The following is a 26,034-nucleotide window of genomic DNA, read 5'->3' as shown; positions in this document are numbered from 1 at the left end:
TAGAAACATAAGGCAGAATCTTCCCAGGCATTGAATGATGTGGGCAATGGTGAAAAAGTTGGGTGATCATCAGTAAAATAACTCCTGAAGTCAAAAGCAAAGAGTTCTATTTTCCAAACCAAGTGTTGAAAGGTGAGTTGAGATTCCTCACTGGTGAGCAGCAAGGTACTGATTAACGTGCATTAACATCCTTACTGTATTATCTCACCTCATTGACGTGCAGTTTCCTATTCTCCCATCTGTCTAGAAACTAGACAGCAACTATTCCTGACATGAAGGTCAAAGAGGGTACTTGACGATTCCAGCTCCTCTAGCTCCCCTCCATTTTGAACATGTGGCACCAACATTTCAGGGCACACTCCAAGGGCAGAAACTGCATGCTCCCCCTGTCCAACAGGACCGCCAGATCTCCTGTTGGCAAAGCAGACAGTCAACTTCCCTCAGTTCGACATTTCTGCGGCAGTTGACAGGTACCATGCAGGACAGCCGGAGAGTAGCAGTGCTTGACTGGGGGCTCGGCTGGGCTTCAAAGATAGTGTTGGTCATTTTAACCCTAATCCCTTGCTAGAAACTGGACAGTGAGTACTGACCAGAATGCTTACCCACCAGGCACACCAATTTCAACTTTCCAATAACTAAATATATCACACAGCAGTAATTATACTGTTGAATGTTAGCAGATCACACAAACATACAAACAAGAAATAAGAGTAGGCCATTTGAGTCTGCTCTGTCATTCAATAAAATCATGGCTGCTCTGATTTTAACCTCAACTCTACATTCCTGCATATTTCTGATACTCCTTCATCCACTTGGTGATCAAGAATCGATCTAGCTCTGCCTTAAAAATATTTAACAATTCTCATCCACTACTTTTTGAGAAAGGAAATTCAAAGATTCACAACCCTCTGAGAAAAAAAGTAGTTTCCTCATCTCTGTCTTAGATGGGCGTCCCCTTATTTTTGAGCTACGACTCTCTAGTTCTAGATTCTTCCACAAGAAGAGCCATTCTTTCAACATCCACCCAGTCAAGCTTTCAATTAATTCACCTCTAATGTTTTGATTAAGTCACCTCTGACTTTTCCAAACTTCAGAGGATATAGGCCTACCCTGTCTAGCCTTTCCTCATAAGGAATACCTCATTGCAGGTATTAGTCTTTACTTGCAAATGTTTGATCTTGATGATTATTATTTTACGACAATTTTAACTAGTGGCCTGAGCAGAAAAACTGATGCCATTATCCCATCAGGAGAAGACATGGGAAAGGGAGCCAGGGCTGGATGATGCTTTCTTTGCACCCCACAAAACCACGAGGGACAAGAATACTCATTCAGGACCTGCCAGGGAAACAGAGTCCCCTTATGCCACAAGCATGATCCTCTTCCTCAATATGAGACCCATGCAAAATGGCCCCAAAGCCGATCCCATCAAGTGGTGTTGATGGTGGAGTATAGTAATGCAATGTTCCATCACTCCCTAGACATTAAGTAGCCCAGGCCTCACCTTTGGAGAAGTGGGAGAGTTTCCAACTCCCATTACCATTTAATTGCCCGAAACCTGGACACCACTTTTGCATGTTGGGACCACTAATGTTTCTGATTGATGTCAATTACTTTGATTCAGAGTCTCAATTGTAAAATAGTCAAATTATACAAATTGAACAGAACTTAGGCAGATAGTGAAACTGAGGGAGGAAGTGTGAATATTACAGAATGAGCCAAACAGAACATGTGAATGTGCCAGATTAATTTAAAGCAGATTATAAATTTATAATGATACGTGCAAGAAGGAAAAAGTGATGAAATGAATATGTCAGGATGGTGTCAATATAGATAGAGCCTTGGGAGTTTTAGTAAATCCTGTGTTGAACTTTTGACGAACCAATGCCGAGATGTTCACAGAACACTGAACAGCAATATGAATGAGTCACAGTATGCTCTGAATGATCTGTACAGTGAATCCTACATATCAAGACGGCCTTTGACTGGGTGCAACATCAAGGATGCCTGTAGTAAACTAGAATCAAAGGGAGAAGGAGGGCAAACTCTCTGCTGGTTGGAGTCATACCTGGCACAAAGGAAAATGGTTGTGGTTGTTGGAAGTCAGTCATCTTAGTTCCAGGAAATCTCCGCAGGCGTTCCTCAGGGTAGATATTTTCCTAATCAACTTGTTCAGAGATGTCATTGCAGACTTTTGGAGCATGTAGGGCTTGAATTCAGGCCTCCTGGGTCAGAGATGTGGATATTACCACTGCACAGAAGAGCAAACAGCTCCTCGGGGTAGTGTTGTAGGCCCAATCATCTTCAGATGCTTCAAGAGTGTTCCCTCTATCAAAAAGTCAGAAATGGGGATAATTATGGATAATTGCACAGTGTTCCGTACCATTTCCAATTTTTTTACAAACTGAATCAGTCGCTGCTAATAGGCAGTAAGACCTGGACAACATTTAGCTGATAAGTAGCTGGACACATACTTCCCACCCAAAGGGCAGGCAATGACTGTCTTCAACAAGAAAGAATCTAACTGTCCCCCCTTGATACTCAATGGTATTATCTTTTCCAATCCCTAGCTGTCAATGGGGGTTACCATCGAACAGAAATTGAACTGGACCAGCCATTTGAATATTTTGACCACAAGAGTAGGTCAGAGTCTAGGAATTCTAAGGCAAATAACCCAAATCCTGACTCCTCAAAGCCACCATCTATAATGCACAAGTCAGAAATGTGATGGAATATTCTGTAAATGCCTCGGTGAGTGCCACCATCTGTAAGATTTGCTCAGCTAGTCGTACTCTCCTTTTTTGACATTTGTTCTGATCACACTGCAGCTCGAGTGCTATGTCCTGCTGTAATCATCAAGTGAGAAAAGGAGGTATTTGGTCCCTGATGCCAAAGCTGTGAAGAACTATGAAACTGATCCTCATGTCAGGGGTTTGAATTCTGAGGGAAGGTTAAAATAAGACTTTTCATGTCAGAAACTGTTTGAAAGGTGATCTTACATTTATGTAGGTAATTTTTTTTTAAAAATGCAAACTACTCAGACACACCTCTGGAGCAGGTGGGATTTAAATCCACATCTCCTGGCTCCGAGATAGGGCCAATACAACTGCACCACCAGAACCCTTCTTATAGATGTTTTAACTAAATTTTATTAAATCATAAGTTTCAAGCAGCAATGTCGGCCTCTTAGGTTTTTCTGTACACATTAATTACATTGAACAAATTGGTCTTCCTCATCCATAAGAATTTGGTGACCTGAGCCTTTTACCTTCTGATTGTGCGAAGTATTTTCACTTATATGGCGATTGAAACACTTTTCTCACCATTCACTTACACCGAACTGTGTTTACATTCATAGATTAGTTAACAATTCAATTAATGCTTCAATAAATGTCCCATGGACAGTTTCAGTTAACATAACAATAGATAGTGATGATAACACCTACATTTATCACCATATACCGTTTCCTACTGCTGAGAGTTCTTCTGTTTTTCTGAAGGGGTTTTAATGATTATGGGAATCTTGAAGGAACAGTGCCTACCGTGTAATTAACAGCCTAATTCTAAGGATTGGTCTGAGCTGTAATTTGTGTGTCTCGTGTATGTGTGTGTGTTGGGGGAAGGGTCATGCTGCATTCTGAAATTATCTATTCAGCTTTAGGCCTCTACACTTTACGGGTGTGTCACTGAAGCCTGATATAGGTCCTCCAGCTATTGCTGGCACACTCCGAAGAGAATTACTTGGACTCTTTTTCCGACCTTTTTGCACAGCTCTCTTATGCAAGCAGTGAAATCACAAGTTGTCAAGAGTAGTGTTTTCAGAATCTAACATAAAACAAAATGCTACTAAAGGTCTAAATGTAAAGATCTAGTGACAGAGTATCGAGTTTAAACATCGGCATTATTTAATGCCCTTCTTCAAGGTCAGTTTTGCAGCAGAGGGCATTTAATCAGGTGAGTGGGTGGAGTTGGGGATCCCACTGTTTCCCTGCTTCCAACCCCATGTGGTGGGATGCCAATGGACAGCCGTCCCACCTCCCCATCACCACTGTTGAGGTCCTTGAACTCAGCAGGGCAATAGGGATTTAACCGGCCAAGGGGGACAGAGGGAAGCACATGCCTTCAGGAAGTGGCCACCCACTGAGAAACACTCCACTGCCCTCAATAGAGATACCCACTCCTAGCCTGACCGCTCTTCCCTGTAACCCCCACCCTGCTGCTGTCCCCCCACTCGTCACTAACCTGTGGCCTGGGTATTAGCGACGGTGCTGGGCCTCAGGTACGTATCATACATGCATTGGCTCTTGTTCAGTTTGGATGCCATCATTGCCAGCAGTGGTTTCTGCTGGCACCATCTCGGATGATTCAGGTAAATTGACTGCCACCAATCCCTGTTGCTGGTCTTAGTCAATGGGCTGAATCTTACTGTTGTTGGACAAAGTGCATGCTGTGTGGAGTTCAGTGGAGGGATTCTCACCTTGAAGCCAAGAGAGTTTCCCTGCAGTTTCTTACTAAACTCAGCACTTGCTGCTTGAGAATCACATCTGATTTCAGGCCCATCCCACCACCTGTCATCCTGAGTAACTCACCACAAGGTGGAGGTTCTCCCTAAGACCAACATACTTTGCAGCTGTGTCATCTTCCAAAGCCTACGGCGTGTCTGCACCATCTGAAAGCTGTCTTGCTCAGCTGTGGAAGGAGTGAGAAGAGATGGTAGAGAGGGTGAGGCTGACACCACGCTTCTCTGAGACGCCTCTGGAGTTCTTTGTGATTTGGATGGTGGGGAGGAGATGACTCCTCTTTCCAGAGCACTGGTGGAGAGAGTCGCATCATTACACCATGCCAGCCTGGTCTGATATTGCTAGTCAGTGCCAACCCCAGGGTGAGGAGGATTGGGCAGTGCTGTAGAAAGACATTTCATAAGTGCAATATCCTGCTGTTGGCCCCTATGGAGACAAAGGACTAACCATGATCCCCAGAGCGACACCACTGTGACTGGATACCTGACCATGGCCAAGGCCTGGAATGGCTATGGGAGGTTACCCTTGACTAACCATGCTGGAACCCCCTGACTCACTGGTGCCACTATAGACTTCAGTGTACACTACTCCCCTAAGATTTTCTAATCTGTTGTACTTTTTGCTGCAGATGCCATGTGTTTGGCATGAACACTGAGGTTATGTGGTACAGTTGACAGACTAGTGTGCCACACTGATGTAGGCAAGGTGCATGTTCTCCTGACTCAGGATCGCTGCACAGCACCACCACCACCTCCCTGGTTGTCTGACTGCACCAATTATCAACGCAAAGCACCAAAGGGCAGCATGGTCACGCAGTGGTTAGCAAAGGGTGAGTTGAACCTGCCACTTTAGACAGTGTTTGTTTTGACATTTTCTGTCTTGTTTTTAGTTTCTCCCAGATATAGTAATTAATAGGTACCACAGTTGCAGGCTCCGAGTGTTGTTGCTTAATGATCATTTGCAGATGTATCTGACAGTGAAATTTCTTTTTATTTGTCCATGGGATGTAGACCTCGCTGGCCAACATTTATTGCCCATCACTAATCTGAGAACATGGTGTGAGCTACCTTGTTGAACAGCAAAGATTTTTGGAGCGTAGGGACACCCACAATGCTCTTGGGGTGGGGGGGTTAGTTCCAGGATTTTGACCCAGTGACAGTGAAGGGATGGTGATATATTTCCAAGTCAGGATGGTGAGTGGCTCGGAGGGGAAACTTGAAGGTGGTGGTATACTCCTTGATCTGCTGCCTTTGTCCTTCTAGATGGTAGAAGTCACAGGTTTGGAAGGTGCTGTTGAAGGACCCTTTGTGAATTGTAGGAATGCATTTTATTGATGGTACACATTATTGCCACTCTGCTTCAGTGGTGGAGGATGTGAATGTCTAAGGAGTATCAGTTAAATGGGCAGTTTTATTGTGTATAGTGTTGAGCTTCCTGAGTGTTTTGGAGCTGTACACATCCAGGCAAGTGGGGAGAAATCCAGCACATTCCTGACTTGCACCTTCTAGATGGTGGACAGGCTTTAAATAGTCAGGAGCTGAGATACTTGCTCCCAGCCTGACACCTGCTCTTGCAGTCACAGTAATCATAAGGCTCACCCAGTTCAGTTTCTACTCAATGGTGACCTCCAGAATGTTCATAGTCTGGGATTCATTTATGGTAATGCCATTAAATGAGTTATGATCCCAGATTTGATAAACAACTTTAAGTAATGATCCTAGACAAGATGAGCAAATTATGTTACAATCTGGACCAGTAACATTATATTTATAGAAGACAGAATGTGATATTTGGGGATTTACTTAGAGACCAAAACCATAAGGTTTCACAGTTTTGAACAAAGAATAATATTTTACCATGTAGGTTAAAACAGTTATACAATCTACAATACATGGGCAACTTATTTCCAACACTAAGAATTGACATGTGGTAAAAATGGGTAACATACTGTGATTGAGCACCGCTCAATGCATATCAAATATCAAATGCGATCATGATAGATCACACAGATTTCTCAGCAACTCCCACATTAGTTATATAGTTAGTTATCAAATCTCATAAGGAATTACAATTCTTAATTTTGCTAATCTGGTCTTGAAACTCCCCCTCAAAAGCCACCCAGCTCAACAGTTGCTGCTGTTGCAATCAGAGAGTCATACAGTTGTACAGCACAGAAACAGACCCTTAGGCCAACTCTTCTATGCTGACCAGATATCTTAAATTAATCTTGTCCTATTTGCCAGCATTTGGCCCATATCCCTCCAAACCCTTTCTATTAATACACCCATCCAGATGCCTTTTAAATGTTGTAATTGTCCCAGCCACCACCACTTCCTCTGGCAGCTAATTCCATACACGCATCACCCTCCACGTAAAACCATTGCTCCTTAGATCCCTTTCAAATCTTTCCCCTCTCACCTTAAATCTTTGCCCTCTAGTTTTGGACTCCCCCATCCCAAGGAAAAGACCTTGTCTATTTACCCTTTCCATGCCCCTCATGACGTTATATATGACGTTATATACCCTTTAGCCTCCAACACTCCAGGGTAAAAAGCCCCAGCCTATTCACCCTCTCCCTATAGCTCAAACCTTCCAATCCTGGCAACATCCTTGTAAATCTTTTCTGAACCCTGTCAAGTTTCACAACATCTTTCCTATAGCAGGGAGACCAAAACTGCATGCAGTATTCCAAAAGTGGCCTAACCAATGTCCTGTACAGCCACAACATGACCTCCCAGTTCCTATACTCAATGCATTGATCAATAAGGGCAAGCACACCAAATGTCCTCTTCACTATCCTATCTACCTATGACTCCACTTTCAAGGAACTACAAACCTGTACTTCAAGGTCTGTTTGTTCAGCAATACTCCCCAGGACCTTATCATTAAGTGTATAAGTCCTGCCCTGATTTGCCTTTCCAAAATGCAGCACCTCACATTTATCTAAATTAAACTCCATCTGCCACTCCTTGGCCCATTGGCCCATCTGATCAAGGTTTCATTGTACTCTGAGGTAACCATGTTTGCTGTCCACTACACCTTCAATTTTGGTGTCATCTGCAAAATTAGTAACCATACCTCGTACGTTCACATCCAAATCACTTACATAAATGACGAAAATCAGTGGACCCAGCGCCAAGTCCTCCAATCTGAAAAGCAACCCTCCACCACCACCCTCTGACTTCTACCTTCAAGCTAGGTCTGTATCTAAATGGCTAGTTCTCTCTGCATTCCATGTGATCTAACCTTGCTAACCAGTCTACCATGAGGAACCATGTCAAACACCTTACTGAAGTCCATATAGATGATATCCACCACTTTACCCTCATCAATCCTCTTTGTCGCTTCTTCAAAAAGCTCAATCAAGTTACTGAGACATGATTTCCCATGCATGAAGTCATGCTGACTATCCCTTATCAGTCCTTGCCTTTCCAAATACATGTAAATCCTGGCCCTCAGCGTTCCCTCCAACAACGTGCCCACCACTGATGTCAGGCTCAGCGGTCTATAGTTCCCTTGCTTTTCCTTATCAGCGCTTCCTAAATAGTGGCACGTTAGTCAACCTCCAGTCTTCTGGCACCTTACCTGTGGCTATCGATAATACAAATAACTCAGCAAGGGACCTAGCAATCACTTCCCTAGCTTCCCACAGAGTTCCAGGGTTCACCTGAACAGGTCCCAGGGATTTATCAGATTTCTCTCCCTTCCTGAGTCCATTCTTCCATTGACTTTGAAAATTCTACTCCAGTATTTATTCTCTGATACAACTCCAACTTTTCACCAATGACTTGCTTCACCAAGCCACATCTTCCCTGAACTCCAACCTTGGTCAGCTACATCAAGCAGACACTGCACATTGCTTTTCAACTGCCAATTTCAACTACACTGATCTACTGATGGCACACAGATTATTTGAGCCACCACAACTTTCAAAACTTTTCCTAAGCCTTGGTTACAACACTAAGATGCCTCCTAACACTTATAACTTGGCTTGAGTTCTAACAGTACAGAGACATGTAACTGCACTTGGGACTTAACTCACTTTCTCCTGCACAGATACACGTAGTTCAGTTACTTATCCTGCAAGACAGCTAAAATTTGGTGCTTAAGAAAATAATAACATAAGAACTAAGATGAGGAGTAGGCAATTCAGCCCCTCGAGCCTGCTCTGCCATTTGATGTGATCACAGTTGACCTCATCTCAGCCTTAATTCCACTTTCCTGCTCACTGTCCATAACCCTTCAACCCATTACTAAATTAAAAATCTGCCTATCTCCTACTTAAATTTATTCAGTGTCCCAGCATCCAGTGCACTCTGGAGTTGTGAATTTCACAGATTTACAACCTGTGAGGGAAGAAATTTCTTCTCATCACTTCCTTTAAATCTGCTATCTCTGATCCTAAAACTATGATCTCTCATTCTGGATTACCTCACATGAGGAAACATTGTTTTTATGTCTACTTTGTCAATCCCCTTTAGCAGCTTATATACCCCAATTAGATCTCCTCTCATTCTTCTAAATTCCAGAGAGTGTATGCCTAAACTACTTAATCTCTGGAATCAATCTAGTGAACATTTTCCGAATGCCTCCAATGCAACTACAGCCTTCCTCAAGGGGACCAAAATTGTACACAACATTCCAGGTGCAGTCTCCCTAATGCCTTATCTAGTTGCCTACTTTTATACTCTATTCCTTTACCAATAAATGCCAAAGTTTCATTTATCTTATTTCCTGCCTTATCTGCATACTAGTTTTCTGCAATTCATGCAGATACCTCTGCCTCGAAGCACCCTGAAGTTTCTCTCCATTTCGACAATTCGTTGACTTTATACTCTCTGACCAAAATGGATAACCTCACAACTATCCACATTAAACTGCATCTGCCACATTTTGGTCCATTCACCTCACCTTTAGCTTCTCTAAAGGGTTTTCACAATTTTGGGTTTTTGGTTACCAATAGACTAGTTTACCAGCCCAGGTTTACTGACTTTAAATTCCATCATTTGAGCATACACCCCGAGAGCAGTAGACAGTGTTATGACCGCTACATTACTGTCCCTCTGGTGCTCTAATGCTTCAACTCAACCCCATTGACAAAGTGCCTAGCCTCTCCTCCCAATCAGCCCAGCTTGCAGCACAGTTGTCCCACCAGAGAATCATAGCTTATGCCCCTCACTACTTCATGATGTATATTGTACAATGCACTGTACGTAGATACTACCCATTCGTTACAGACATTTTACATTATATTTAATGGTGACAAGTAACTCACAGAAACAACTCAAGTGGCACATTGAAATTTTTATTTTCAACAACACACATTTATATCATAGAATCCCTACAGTGTCGAAACAGACCATTTGGCCCAACAAGTCCACACCGCCCATCCGAACATTATCCCACCCAGACCCATTCCCCTACCCCTATCTTTCCCATGTCTAACCCACCCAACCTAAACATCCCTGGGCACTATGGGCAATTTAGCATGGCCAATCCACCTACCCTGCACATCTTTGGACTTGGGAGGAAACTGGGTGCCCAGAGGAAACCCACGCAGACATGGGGACAACATGCAAACTCCACACAGACAAACAATCACCCAAGGCTAGAATCAAAAATGGGTCCCTGCTGCTGTGAGGCAGTATTCTAACCTCTAAGCCGCCATGCTGCTGAGAGATTTATGTCATGTTGGTCCCCTCTGTTTCCAAACATCCATGATGTCTGCAAGTAAAGTCCTTTAAATGTGCATTGTGGTGTTCTCCTAGTGACCCACTCCCATACGACAGGGACTCAGCCCCTGCTCCTGCTCCGATTGTTTGGGAGGCCACACATCCTTCCCACACTTCCAGACAGGTACTTCCCCCAATACCAATGGTCGAGACAGCGCCTGCCAAAAGTCTCATCAGCATCCCTTGTTGCCCACAGACTCACATGCCAAAATTCCATGCCAAACTGACTCATCTTCTTTCTTGAGAGTTGGTCAATCTGGCTCCTGCAGGCTCAGAGCACAAATGCACCCAAGGAACAACTTGCAAAAAGACCTGGGGGATATTCATGAATCGATCGTTGAAACTGTGAACACAGAATGTAGCATCAGTAAATGAGGAACATTAGATCCTAGGATATCTACAAAGAGGGCTATGGTAGCAATCCCAATTCATGATAGCGAGTTTCTAAACACATTGGTTCAACTCCACACAATTGCTGTTGAGATTTTTTTGACTTTGGACAGGTGAACAGCAAAGAGTGAGTAAATTTGAACTAAGTTTTAGACACTTGAGCTAAAGAGACTAAAAAATCTGGGAACATTGGTTGCAGAAGTGAAGCCTAGGGGAATGTCACTGAATTATTCAAGGTTCTGAGGGGTAGGTATAGATAAATTGAATCTGAAAAATACATTTAGCTGTCACACCTTAAAAGGTGGCACTGACTGAAGGTCAGAAGGAGACGAATAATTTAAATTGACGTTGAAGGTGTGGAAATGACTGCTGAGAGGAGTAGTGGAACTGGATTATGATGCCAAATTTAAGAACAAATAGGACGTAGGTGATTGATGGTTTGGAAAGGTTGAGCCATGTTTGATGTTTCCTATACTTTGTCACCAATGTAATAGTCCTTGCCAGCATTCAGGATTTTACTGCAGACTATGCGCTGAGCTAGCAGTGCAGCAATTTGAAATGGGCCTCAATGTATGTGGCTAGAGGATAATAAAAAGGACTAGTCTTACAATGATGGTTAAACCTACTGCCAGTTACTACCTACATTTTGGATTCCAGAAGATAAGGCTGTGGAAGGAGCTTTTAGGCCTTTTCATGCCAAATGTTAACTGAATGTAACATTGATGAGCTGATAGCAGTGGTGCTTTTAACGTTAACAAAAATCCATAAAATCCATAAAACCTTTTGTTTTCCTCTATTCATGATCTGCAGAAACCAAGAGTTAAGAAGAAAATGGATTGTTTCTTCTAGCAATAAAATACAGTATTCTGCTAACATTCCTGTCCATGTGTGTAAACATCTTTGTTTACTTAAACAGAAATGTGTAGGAAACAGTATTATTTGGGGTATATACAGTGCTTAGAATAAAGGAACCTAAATATCACAGGCCAGCTTTGTTTAGTCAGTCCATATTTATAACACTGAGTTGCCTTTGGAGCTTGCTTCAAAGAGGCAATAAGGTAATTCATTAACACAGATTGCTCATAATCAGGAGAAAGAGGATTCCTTCAGTCTATTACCTTGGACTAGATTCTTGATCAAGAACTGAAAGGACTTGTTAACACAACAAAGAAGAACACAGCACTCAAAACAATATACATGATAACACCACAGGCTTTGTTTGCTGTAATTCTATAATGACTATGGTAGCTCCCTTCATTAGTTTTGCTATTTGTCCAATCAAGCCTAGATTCCTCCAAAATTGGGATCAGGCAGTGGAAAATGGAATAATGAGGCATATCGCCGCTTCCTTAACTGTCTCAGATTTTCCATCACCTCTGTCTCTGTAGTAGTGTCCTCCCCTCCTCCTGCTTTTAAATTTTGACAGAGGAGTAGGCCTGGCATTTTGACTATTTTTCTTCACGGTCATTGTGGTGCTTCCAGAGTCTGGCTGACTGGAGATTGCATAGGATTTCAGAAGGCCAATAGTATCTTGGTCTACCTCTGCTTTGACTCAAAAAAAGCTTGCATTTATTGGACTTGATCTACAAAAAGCAAACACATCTACTGTTACTGCATTAATGACTTCTCTGATTTTTCAGCCTTGCCCTCTTGTGATGGGAATTCAATGGGAGCCTGCCCTACATCACTAATGACACTGCTAGGATGAATTTCCATTTCATGATTTAAGCACATATCAGGAATGACAGTCCAGGGCAGCGTTAAGAGAGTCTTACATTGACAGAGGGCTCTTATGTAGCCGTTACAAAAAAGTCCAGTCTGCCTGTTTAAATTTAAATTGATGTTCATATCCCAAAGCTCTACCAGAAGAGCAACAAAGAGTTCTCAAAATATTTTATTATAACACGTGGTTTAGGGAATCTTGTAGACAAATAAGACGGCATTTAAATTTGTGTTTTATTTTCTTCTCCAAATGCCTTTCCACTACTACTGCAAATTCAGATTAACTAGTAATTTCTTTCCTTGCTGTTTATTCAGATAAATAATCATGTTACGTACATAATAACAGAGTCTAAATTTCACTATAATTCATAATAGGCATACTACTATGAGCTCAACACTTCAATATGAGAAGGAGAAAATCAGTCATGCCTCTCAGTCCTGCAATTATCCACAGACCCTTTATCAATTATGGACGGACATCTGTACTTAGATGTGGCCATGGCCATTTTGTCAAATAGTTTACGTGCAAATATTCGTATTGGATACATCTTATGTGGACAAGTGCCAATAAAATAGTAGCCTAAGAAGGAATGCCTTCACTGGAGGGGAAAGGAGAAACATTTGGCCAAGGGATGTTTATCATGACAGATTAATTATATTTTTCTGCAAATTCTATGCCTGTGTTCATCAGATGAAAACAATCAGACTTACAATTGGAAACCCACTTGCTGATTGGATCCTGTACTCATGATGAACATCTGAACCCTGCTCTGGTCTGAAGATGCATTTGAATGACTTACTAGTAACTTACGAAATCAAATTGAGCATTCAGATCGTTTTGCCTGCAGCTTGTTTCTGTGAAGGTCTGTGTTGATACTTGTATTTTTCCACAGAGACTCCATTCCACAGCTCATAGAGTATGACATGGCAAAAGGAATGTGAGGAATCAGGAATCTACAGCTTCCCTGAGGCACTTATTTATACAGGTTTCTATTTGCCAATTCTATAGTTTGGGATTGTTGCTGCACCAGATATCCCTCTGCTGCGAGAAGTGTATTGTCTGCATGATGTGAAATCCACAGACAATGAATGCACAACAATTATTAGGATGAACATCCCTCTCAAGAGTATCTGGAGACCCTATCCCTGAATGATAGCTGTGAACAACATGTATTTTCCAAAGATTCTGCCACTGTGCATTGGTTGCAAATCCCCCACGTTAATTTTTGGTTCAGGTCTTATTTTGAACAGGATGATTTTAGTAGTCAAACATTTTCCTTATCTCACAATGAGCTGCTCAGATCATCAGATGCCTTTGATTGGTACATTTCACCCAACTCCTTCAGAATAAAGAAAGGATACAAAGATGCTCACTAACTTTTTTCCTCTTCCACACACACTGTACAGGAAGTTACTGATCTTGTCTGAGAAAGGTTACAGCAACAAATGGCTTGTTCTGCCTGGGTGCAGGCTGTCTACGCACCCATCTGACGGTGCGTAGGAGATGTGGTTAGAAGGGAGTACAACATAATACCTGTGGTTTGAAAACCATGGATATGAACTGACAGTTTAGACTTGCTTTTCAAGGTAATTTGCTTTAATGGCCACAATCGTATTATGCTTAGAAAGAAAATATACAGGCGTGGGAGCAGGTTTTGGCCATGTTGGAGCACCAACACCTAGCACAAAAGACCAAGCTAAGTTTGTGCCTTCCGTTTCCCCACTGACCCCAGTTGGTGCACTCTCAGGGTCAGCTTAATGGCTTTGGCAAGAAGGCAAAAATTAACGATGGCACTGTTAGGAAAGATGATTTCTTCATGGGCACATTGGGATACATTTTCATTGGGGTAAGAAGGTGCTATGTCAGCAACTTTATGCTCTCAACCAATGTGCTGCACTGCTGTCATGTGCCAGTGGTGGGCAGCCAATGACGATGCTTTTTACAGATACTCTTCACATCCGCTAGGTGTTTTCTGGCGTCCCTGCTGAGGTTGAAACCTGGAAAACCATCTCCATCCATGTCAGGTGGTAGGCTGGGGAACCCAGCAACGCCTCATTTAATTCTTGATCCCCACTTCACTCCTTCTGCCAGAGGACTTGAGCTAGAGCACAGGCCATGCTTTGGTGCTTCTGGGATAGGCAGTGGGCTGAATGGCCTCCTTCTGCACCCTCACAATTTTGTGATTGGAGGGATTTCTCTCCACAATGCTGGTCTGGCAGCTGTGGCTACATTGGATTTTAAAATATTGGACAGTGTTCAGGGGGGATCTCCATCTTGAGGCGTCCTCTCATTTGCCCACCTACTTCAGCAATGTCCACCACTGATGGTGGGGCTGTCAATCCTGCAAGTGCTAGATGGTCTCCCATTGGCCCTCCAGTTTTGGAACCAATTTAACTGTCTTGTTCAAAATCTCCCTCTGGGTCTTGCTGCAGATATCAGTAGATTCCTGACCGACATTGCAGCCAGATGAAGGGATTGTGATTAAAAATACTGCCCATGCTTTTAGTATCCACTAGAAAAGCAATCCATTAGGGGAGACACTTAGCATGCCAGTACCTATACAGCCAGATCTCATAAGTGCTCACAACTTCAGGAGGATAGTATTGGCGCAGTGGTGAATTAGCTTAAAATGGTATCCCAGGTACCCGTTCTTTCCTCTACACCAAGATTCCCCTATCTGCAGTCTCTGTTGCTTCTTATCAGCATACTACAAACCAAGTGGCAATGCAACTACTGATCTCGAAATTCACTGTGCTGCTCATTAGGCTGTAATGACACTCCCTGCCAAATCCAGCAACTCACCACAACACCTCCAATAACACCACCCAATACTTACACAAACTTTGCCGAAGGAGGCAACATGACGATACCAGCAAGTTGCACTAATGACCCTTTAAACAGGGCTAGACACCATAAGATATAGGAGCAGAATCAGGCCATTCGGCCCATTGAGACTGCTCCGCCATTTAATTATGGCTGATACTTTCCTCAAACCCATTCTCCTGTCTTCTCCCCATATCCTTTGATCTGTTTACTAACCAAGAAGCTATCTATCTCTGTTTTTAAGACACTCAATGACTTGGCCTCCGCAGCTTTCTGTATCAATGACTTCCTCAGATTCACCACCCACTTGCTGAAGAAATTCCTCCTCATCTCAGTTCTAAAGGGTTGTCCATTCACTCTGAGGCTCTGCCCTTGGGTCCAATTCTTTCTGACTAATGGAAACATTTTCTCCACATCTACTGTCTCCAGGCCTCTCAGTTTTCTGTAAGTTTCATTGCGATCCCTCTCATCCTTCTAAACTCCATCGAGTATGGAGCCCAGATCCTCAACCACACCTCATATGCCAAGCCCTTTATTCCTGGGATCACTCTTATGAACCTCGACTGGACCCCTTCCAAAGCCAGCACACCTTCATTAGATACGGGGGTGCAAAACTGCTTAAATTACTCCAACTACAGTCTGACCAGCACACTGTACAGCCTCAGCACTGTGTCCCTGCTCTTTTATTCTAGCCCTCTTGAAATAAATGCTGACATTGCATATGCCTTCCTAACTGCTAACTGAACCAGTATATTAACTTTAAAAGAATACTGATTTAGGACTCTCAGATCCCATTGTGCTTCAGTTTTCCAAAGCCTTTCGTGATTTAGAAAATATTCTACTCCTCTAAACTTCCTACCAAAGTGCATAACCTCACACTTTCCCACATTGTATTCCATCCACCACTTCCCCGCCCACTGTCCTGGGCTGTCAAGGTCCTCTTGCAACCTCTCCGCTTCCTCAACACTACCTGTCCCTCCACTTATCTTTATCTCATCTGCAAACTTAAGCAACAATGTCCTCAGTTTTATCATCCAGATCATTAATGCATAACATGAATAGTTGTGGTTTCAACACTGACCCACTAGTTGCCATCCTGAAAAAATACTCCTTCAGCCCCACTCTTTGCCTTTTGGGCTGTTATTCTATTTAGCAGCCTCCTGTGTGGCACCGTGACAGAGGACTTCTGGAAATCCAAATTGATCACACCTACTGGTTCTTCTTTGTCTAACATGTTCATTACCTCCTCAAAGAATTCTAACAGGTTTGTCAGGTGTGACCTCTCCTTGACGAAGCCATGCTGACTCAGTCATATTTTACCAAGCACTTCAAGTACTCTGCAATCTCATCCTTAAAGAGAATGTCACAATGGAACATATTAAGGAACATGGGGGGAATGCACCAATGGTTTCACACTGATTGCTATTCAGTAGCTTCTGAAAAATACATGTCTTTTTGATATAGTGTCAGAAACAAAAACATAAAAGCCTGGTCAGGCAGCATCAGAAGAGTCATTTCAATGAGATGCCAGGGTGCTGGTCACTGATGAACTCTGTCCCAATATAGGTTATTATGTTTAGCAGAATAGAGAATGATATTGAAACATCAGTGGTGAAATTCATAATACTGTATTGTGGGGTGGGAGAGAGAATAATTAGGATAGATGGCAGAAAGCATAAGAGAGGTAGGAGCCATAGCACAAAAAGGCTATGTATCTGACAGGTAGTTCAAGATATTGGAATTTTCAATCAAACTTTTAGTGTTGTAGAGAGTCAGCAATGAAAGTTAACTTTGGAAAATTGGGAGTAGAGGGAAAAGCAGTCGATAAAAATTAGGATAAGCACAACATAACAATGAAGAAACTGATTATATCCAGGGTTTACCAATAGAGAAACTGGACAATATTATATAAACAAACAATTACAAATGATGTAAATCTAAAACATGAGCAGAAATCTGTGGAAGCATTCAATGCAGCAGGAAAATCTCAGAAGTATAAAGATAATAGTGTAGTTACAGTGGAGGATTTCAACTTTCCCAATATTAGCTGGGTAGACAAAGTATGAAAGGCACAGAGATAGAAGGATTCTTAAAATGTGTCCAGGAGGGTGTAATAATCCAGTGAGTAGAAAAAACAGTAATAGAGGGGTGATGCTGGACCTAATTTTAGGGAACGAACCCAGACTAGTGCTAGATGTAGCAGTGGGAAAACTTTTCAGTGATCAGATGGGCCAGTGGGCTGAGGAGTGGCAGATGGAGTTCAATTTAGATAAATGTGAGGTGCTGCATTTTGAAAAGGCAAATCAGGGCAGGTCTTATTTCGGCTGGACCCACTGCTGTGAACTGAGACTGTCTGTGTGGCCCAAGTGGTCTGTATGGAATGGCTAACATGGGACTGTTTGTTTGGAAAGAAGCAAGTGCAGCCTTGCCAGATGTGCATCAGAAAGTCCCAGCAGATTGGATCATGGCTTTAAACAATATCTTGCCTGATTTGACGCAGGATTTTGAAACACAGACCTCATAGCTCCACTAAACTCATTCACTGTCCACTAACAGTTGAATTTGTGCTGACCAGCACCTCATAGCATACCAGAGCTTCAGGAGAGTCAGGGGGCAGAGATGAGTGTAGTGATCATCACTAAGGAGGAGACGCTGGAGAAGCTGAAAGGTCTGAAGGTGGATAAATCACCTGGACCAGATGGACTACACACCAGGATCATGAAGGAGGTAGGTGAGGAGATTGTGGGGCACTGATGGTGATCTTTGGAGTCAAGGAGGGTCCCAGAAGGCTGGAAAATGGCTAATGTTTAAGAAGTGAGGGAGTCAGAAAAGAGGAAACTATGGGCCAGTTAGCCTGACCTCGGTCATTGGTAAGATTTTAGAGTCCGTTATTTAGAGTCCTATATTGGGACAGGGTTCATCAGTGACCAGCACCCTGGCATCTCATTGAAATGACTCTTCTGATGCTGCCTGACCAGGCTTTTATGTTTTTGTTTCTGACACTATATCAAAAAGACATGTATTTTTCAGAAGCTACTGAATAGCAATCAGCGTGAAACCATTGGTGCATTCCCCCCACTTCCTATTCAAATTACATTGACAAATAGTTGATGTCATTCTCCAACTAGCTCATTACAGACTAGAGATCAAACTAAGCATTTTCATGATCTGCACAGTTAAGTCTTTGAACTCAAAACTTTAATTCTATTGTTTCTCCACCGTTGCTGCCAGACTTGCTGAGTTTCTCCAGCATTTTCTATTTTGATTTAAGTAATGTTTCAAATTTGGCTTTCTCAAAAGGTGTCAATAATAAGTGTAGAAGACTGCCTATCACACATATCCCTTAAGCTAACAACTGCCATCTACACAAGTTTGTATTGGAAGGTGAATAATGGATACTGTATCTTGTGTAATCACAGAGTAGTAATCTAATCAAGTAGTGTTAAAACTGAAGTGGTTTAGATAACTGTCATCTGAATCCTGAAATTAGGTTACTGTCTTGGAACTTCTCCAAATTGTTAGTTTTCGAAGAAATAAAAATGGTAAAACTTCATGGGGTGACTTTATTCAATTACAAGTCAACTTCAGTGCCAATAGCAGGTGTTAGACCAGAAGGTGGTTGACAGTGTACCTCATCTTGTTGATATTCCGATTGAATGAATAACAATCATGCTGCAATCCTAACCAAGAAGTACTTTACAAGGGGTAACCATACATTTCTACAGACACATAACAAAGAGCACCAGTGCACCCTTTCAATTTTCCAAGCACACTTAATATGTTCCATTGTGACATTCTCTTTCAGGAAGACCTATGTGATGTTATTACAATAAACAGTACTTGCAATCCCTCTCCGGGCACTTATTTCCACCGGTAACACAGTATTTTCTTTAGTTATTTAACTTCATCTTAATTGCTTAGCTCTATCTTCACACTCTTTCCTTCGATTTAGCAATTAAAATCCGTGCTCCAGCGGTCTACTCGTTATTCAAAAATTTCAAATGACCTCTTCTCCATTTCCCCTGGTGTTTGCGTCAAAATTTGAATTCACCTGTGTGCGACATTCTCCCCGATTAAACACCCTTGCTCCCTCTCCCTCTCAGGTACAGTATCTCGCTGTCTCTGATTCAGTCTGTGTGCAGTTGAAGTGGGCGGATCGATGCACCTTTCATCCAGTCACTTACCTGTTTTCGAGGTTGGTGCCGCCCCCTGGAATCTGAAAGCGCTCAGCCAGGAAAAAAACGCAACTTTTACCTCCAGCACCTCACCCAACTGAAATCTGCATTTTCTCACATATCTATGTATATTTACATACTTGTTTTTTTGTTGGAAATTCCCTCATCATATATTACTTTGAGCGTCCAACCACAGTGTAGCCCCTGAACTTTTTGGGTTTTTTTTAAAAGGAAAGGGGTTTTGATTTTTACTACCCCCCCCCCCCCCCCAATACTTTATGCAGCCCTGCAAGTCTCATGTAGTGCAGGGTTATCGTGGGACTGTACTCATCGCACCGGTTCTGCAGAAAGTCGAAAAGAGGAATTACCTGTAGCTCGGGTTCTGCCGTCAGACGGTACCGCACCGACTTGAAAGTCCAGTTTCGCAAGAGGAGCCGGAGAAATATGTCACAGGAGACGGACAAGTAAGTGAACCTACTGGTTCTGGCTGTCTCTTTATCCTCGGCTTTCTCTTTAATGGTCTCTTGTCTTCAACCAACAACCCCCCCCCCCCCCATATTCTCCTCAACTCGACAAACCAGTGTCTTTATCCACTCACTAGACCTGGATTGTGATTATTATCAACATATTTTGAGATTATTTGAAGCGATCATCCTGGAATCCGATGACACAAAGAGCCTTTTCCAAGTCCCATTCCTCCCCCCCCGCCAGCCATCGGCCATTTTCTGACGGGACATGGGGTTGGGGGGGGAGACGAAGGGGGTGGTCTTCAAACTGAGTTTGTACCCTCCTTCCCCCGCCGTCCCAATGGAGGAGGTGAACTTGGTTGAGTTTGGTGTTGAGTCCCCCGCCCATGTTGCTGACGGGGTGGGGTTATGAGGGACCCGACTCCCTCACCTATCACCCCCCGGGCCCTGGGCTGCTCACCTGGGACTCAGCTCCACTTTACCGCCGGGTCCTTGGCTCCTCACCGAGAACTCGGCTGCACTCTTTGCTCCTGTTCTGGGACTCGGATTCAGTCCCCTTCACCCACAACCCCCCCCCCCCCCCTTCCCCCCCTCCCCCGCCCCCCCCCCCCCCCCCCCCCCCCCGACTATGCACCCCTCCGTTCCGCCCCCCAATACCCCACATCACCTTCACCTCATCCTCCCCCTCCTTGATCCTTGTCTTCTCCCCTTTCCAAATTGACGTGATTTGCAAATGTTTTTAAAATGAGTAGAGATTAACACATACACACCCTCTTCCATATGTGAAGTAATTTGAAACCCTGATTATTACAACCTTATTATTCTTACATATATCAGAGATCTCTACACATTTGGTGCTCAATTTCCCTCTGACCATTCCGGGGGCCTACAGTACAATCCCATCAAGGTGATCATCCCTTTTTTTACTTGTAATTTCTATCATATAGTTTCACTGGACGATCCCTCAGAGATATCCTGAGCAGTTAGAGCAGTAATGTTTTCTTTAATCAAAAACACTCCTCCCATCCTCTCTTGCCTCCCTTTCTATCATTTCTAAAGCATTTGAAACCTGGAACACTGAACTGCCAGTCCTGGCCATTCCTCGGCCAAATTTCATAATAGATAGGACATCCCAATCCCATGTTCCCAAACATGCCCAGAGTTCATCAGCCTTACCTGTAAGACCCCCGAGCTTTGAAATAAATGCAGTTTAATTCTTCAGAATTACTCCATTCCAGAGAGACCTCAGGGTTCAGGTACATAATTCTTTCAAGTTTGCATCACATGTAGACAGGGTGGTTAAGCACACTTGCCTTCGTTATTGAGACCTTTTGAGTATTGGAGTTGGCACATCACGTGAGATTGTACGGGACATTGGTGAGGCCTCTTCTAGAGTACAGTGACCAGTTCTGGTTGCCCTGTTATAGAAAGGATATTATTAAGCTGGAGAGGTTTCAGAAAAGATTTACTGGGATGTTACTGGGAATGGAGGGTTTGAATTTTGAAGATAGTCAGGGACTTTTTTCACTGGAGCACAGGAGGTTGAGGGGTGACCTTATAGAAGTTTATAGAAATCTTGAGGGATATAGATAAGGTGAATGGCAGGTGTCTTTTCCCTAAGATGGGGGATTTCAAGACTAGGGGGCATATTTTTAAGGTGAGAGGAGGAAGATTTAAAAAAGACATGACAGGCAACTTATTTTATGCAGAGAGTGTTTCATGTGTGGAATGAACCTCCAGAGGAAGTGGTGGATGTGGCTACAGTTAGGACATTTAAAAGACATTTGAATAAGTACGTGAATAAGAAATGTTTGGAGTGATATGGGCCAAGCGCGGGCAGGTGGGACTAGTTTAGTTTGGGATTGAGGTTTGTGTGGACTGGTTGGACCGAAGGGTCTGTTTCCATGCTGTCTGTCTCTATGACTATTTTCCAAAATATGCAAATACCCTCCGGCCTGTGATTGCTCTTCCCTCTGGTCGACTCCATTTGTTCCAGCAAACTGCTTTTATCCAGCCAGAGCTGCTGAAGGTTCATACAATGCAGTTCATTTCTTTAAAAAAAACACAACACCACTGTCTTAAGTTGTCTTGGGTACAATCTCCACTTATGTTATTCACTTGCATTTCACAATTGTTGAAATCCACAGTTCCTTAGATTGTATTCAGTCTTGACTCACTTTTAGGAAAGTGCTGACAGACCCTCATAATTCCAGTGTAAATATTTTGAATTTTATCAGAAAGAAAAGTTACCACCTGGTTGCTTGGAGATCTGCAAGGCAGGTTCAAAGACATGTGGATAGAAGGGGTTTCTTTATGCAGAGGAGCTTTTTAAAAGAACTTAGGACATTTTAATGATTGAGACTTGCTTTGGCTTTGAGTTACTTGAAACTTCTTGCTGCAGATGCTTCTCACTGTCTACCACTTTGCAGAATGCACACTTTTTATCACACAGTAGTGGATCCTGGCCAACGATTAACTGTTGATGTCAGCTTCTGTTGTAGAAACAACAGGCTTTTTTTTTTGTGGGGTGATGGTGGTGGAATGGGAGAGGCGGTTGATGGTTGTTTTTACAGCCACCATCCTATTGACTTATTATTTACCTTTTACTTCTAAGATCACGGGAACCTCAAGTGTTTTGACTCGTTCATGGGATGTGAGTATTGTTGGCTAAGCCAGCATTTATCACCCATCCTTCATTGTGATCGAGAAGGTGGTAAGCTTCTGCCTCGAACCTCTGTGGTCCCTGGGGTTTATGGATAACCACAGTGCTGTTAGGGAGGGAGTTCCAGCACTTTGTCTGTACCGTAGTGAACGGGCAGCAATATGTTCCAAAGTCAGGATGATATGTGTCTTGAAAGGAATTAACAGATGCTGGTGTTCCCAAATATCTGCTGCCCTTGTCCTTCTAGATTTGTAAATATCACTGGTTTGCAATGTATTATTTAATGAGCATTGATGAGTTGCTCCAGTGCATTTTACTGATGGTACACAATGCTGCCACAGTGCATCAAGAGTGAAAGTTGAAAGTAGTAGATGAGATGCCAATCAAATGGATGTTTCACCCTAGGTGCTGCTGGGCTTCTTGAGTGGTCTTAGAGCCACACTCATGCAGACAAGTAGAGTATTCCATCACATTTCTGACTTGTAGATAAAAACCAAAAGAACTGTGGATGCTGTAAATCAGGAACAAAAACAAAGTTGCTGGAAAAGCTCAGCAGGTCTAGCAGCATCTGTGAAGGAAAAAGTTCTGAGGAAGGGTCATCGGACCTGAAACGCTAACTCTGTTTTTTCCTTCAGAGATGCTGCCAGACTTGCTGAACTTTTCCAGCAACTTTGTTTCTGACTTGTAGATGATGGACAGACTCTGGGGAGAATGGGAAGTGAGTCACTTAACACAGGATTCCTAACTTTTGACTGGCTCTTGTATTTACATCACTGGTCCTTTTCATATTTTGGTTAACATTAACCCAGATTGTGGACAGTGGCGTATTTGGAAATGGCAATGCTATTCAATATTCAGAGGCAATGCTGGTGTTGTACTTCTACTTGAACAGAATAGCTAGGGGTACAGCAAGTTCTGGAGCACAATTTGTCAGTACTTTTTTTTATGTTGTCAGGGTCTATAGCCTTGGCAGTATCCAGTGCTTTCAGTCATTTTTTGATATCATAGGGAATGAGCCAAATTAGCTAAAGACTGGCATCTGTGATGCTGGGGATATCAGGGGGACGCTGAGATGGATCATCCACTCGGTACTTCTGACTGAAGATGTTTGCAAATTCTTCAGTCTTGTCTTTCCTGTGCTGGGCTCCTTCATCATTGAAGATAGGGATATTTGTAGAGTTGCCTCCTCCTGTCAATTGTTTAGTTGTCCAATACAATTCATAACTGGACATGGCAGGACAGCAGAGCTTAGATCTGATCAATTTGTCATGGGATCACTCAGTCCTGTCTATCAGATGCTGCTTCTGCTGTTTGACATGCAAGTACTTTTGTGTTAAAACTCCACCAGGTTGACATCTCATTTTTAAGTATGTCTGCCATGTCCTGCCATGCCCTGCTGTACTCTTCATTGAACAAGGGTTGATCTCCAGATCAGTGACCCTGATGGATCTGACTGTGAACTGACCGTGGCTTAATGCTCAATATTAAGCTAACTTTTGAATTCAGATTTATTTGCTGTGGTGATATTCAAATACGTTTCTCCAAAGCGTTAGTCTGACTTTCTGAATTACTAGTCCAGTGACAATACCACTCTATCACCTTATCCCCCAAGATATAATCCCCAACGAAGAGATAAAAAGGAAACAGGGAAGAGAACAAATCACCAAATGACCCTGCAGAAGATTAATAGAGGACGATTTGAAACTTTTTGATTCTTTGTCCATCCTGTTTGATATTGGGTTTCTTTTCTCGTATTGACACCCTAAACTCTTTGACTCATTACAACAATGAATTGGGAAACACTTGGGCTTGGAACAGACTGCACTTGAAGATAGCAGAATCACTGATACACCACAATGACAGAACAAAACCAGAACATGCTTAAAGCTAGCATGCTGTCTGCCTAATAGCAGGCACATAATAGTGTTTTGTCCATATGTGAATATCAAAGAGCCAAATACTGCAGATGCTGAAAATTGCAACTGAGAATGGGAAACGCTGAAAATGCTCAGGTCGGGGAGCATCTGTAGTCAGAGACATGTTGTTAATGTTTCAGGTCTATATTCATGACTTTTTCTTTTCTCTCTCCATAGGTGCTGCCTGGCCTTTTGAGTATTTCCAGGATGTTCTGTCTTAATCATGAAAATATAAAGTTCACTTTTATTGTTGAGTTAAAATCATTTTTGGAAATATTATTTTTAGCATTAAAAACCAGGAGAACCCAACAAGCAGGGTAAATTTGGAGAAAATCAGTAAAAATTGCTCTTCATTTATACCATAACTAAATAAAATTTAAAAATGAGTGTAGTTTAGCTAAATGACAGTCCACAATTGATCATGGATGCCATTCTTGTGGAGCTGAATGATTGTCCTGATGCACATATAATTGAAGCAGCTTTAAATAGCTGTATTTGCTAAAATATCTTTCCGTTGCAATTTGAAGGTAGCACTACAAATCAGTTTCAGTCGTGGCATATAAAATAGGTTAAACTAGGCAAATATGCAATAATGCTTTGAATACCAATTTTGATACAAAAGATTGGGGTGAAGTAAAATCAATAGGAGGAAAAGTAAAAACATTTTTGTTCAATTCTTTTACTTTAAGCTGCCAGTACAATGTTGTTTGGACAAGAACAGCAGAGGGACAGTTGAATGCCTTTGAAAAAAATCCACTTTAATTTTGTATTGAGAACCCAGTCCCAAGTATGCATTGCACTGGAAATGTGATTCTGCATTTTGATTACCGTTTGTGATCGTGTCACAACTGCATCTCATGCACACTGGTACCTGCTTTTTAAGGTGATGAATGGAAAATATTTCAGTGCTCAAAAGCAGGGATGGATTAGTTACTGGTGATCTACCAAAAATGTCAAGAATGAATGGTGAAAATTGACATATGATTCTTGGCCAATGTTAGTAAACTGACAGGTTCATTGTGTCTGTACTGCAATATCAATGACTACAGGTTTTTTTGGTTCTGTTTTTGTTTCCTCCATTCTTGAAAATAATGACTCAGTGGAGTATGGTTCTATAAATGTCAGTAGCAAGTTAGTATGCTATTCAGGCAGTTCTTTTGTGAGCCCTCTGCAGTTAATGTGAGGGAATGGGCAAGAAAGTGAGGAGCCCAATTCAGCTTACATGCTTTGGTTTAGCAATGTACCTGAACAATGTTGAATCTTTTCTGTTTTTAGCTCAGGAACACCTGAAGCCAAATAATGCAGTGTTCTGTACAAAGGGTCATTGGGGTTCGTTAGCTGAAGATAAATAATTAAGTATCAGCTATGAATTGAATGTCAGGCTTTTAATGAGTGGTATTTACTCTCCGATATTGACAACTTCATAGCTCAGTTGGCTGGATGACTGGCTTGTGATGGAGAGTGACATCAACAGCACAGATTCAATTCCCGTACTGGCTAAGATTACCATGAAGGTCCCACTTTGTCAACCATGCCCCTCGCCTGAAGCATGGTGACCCTAAGGTTAAACTCACCACCAATCGTCTCTCCCTGACGATACACTGGGACTGAGGCAACTTTGCCTTT

The 26,034-nt window shown here is 42.5% G+C and overlaps 1 protein-coding gene and 1 long non-coding RNA gene across 2 annotated transcripts in view; one reads left to right on the top strand and one right to left on the bottom strand.

Moving 5' to 3' along the window:
- Nucleotides 1–776: 776 nt before the first annotated feature.
- LOC125483016 lies at nt 777–19,847 on the bottom strand. Its single transcript, XR_007262011.1, has 3 exons — nt 19,732–19,847; nt 10,455–10,595; nt 777–2,328 (listed from the first exon to the last, which is right to left on the bottom strand). It is a non-coding gene; the product is annotated as an uncharacterized LOC125483016 (long non-coding RNA).
- The window catches only part of LOC109936690 (grainyhead-like protein 2 homolog), a 120,533-nt gene continuing 113,926 nt past the window's right edge, over nt 19,428–26,034 (top strand). Inside the window, exon 1 of the mRNA XM_048596324.1 lies at nt 19,428–19,827. Within this exon, the coding sequence (XP_048452281.1) occupies nt 19,808–19,827 (20 nt within the window). The 5' untranslated portion in view covers nt 19,428–19,807. The remainder of the gene's footprint in view (nt 19,828–26,034) is intronic.

The sequence above is a fragment of the Rhincodon typus genome, chromosome 4 (genome assembly GCF_021869965.1).
Source record: "Rhincodon typus isolate 14 chromosome 4, sRhiTyp1.1, whole genome shotgun sequence".
Lineage (NCBI taxonomy): Eukaryota > Metazoa > Chordata > Chondrichthyes > Orectolobiformes > Rhincodontidae > Rhincodon > Rhincodon typus.
This window is presented reverse-complemented; position numbering and strand designations above follow the sequence as displayed.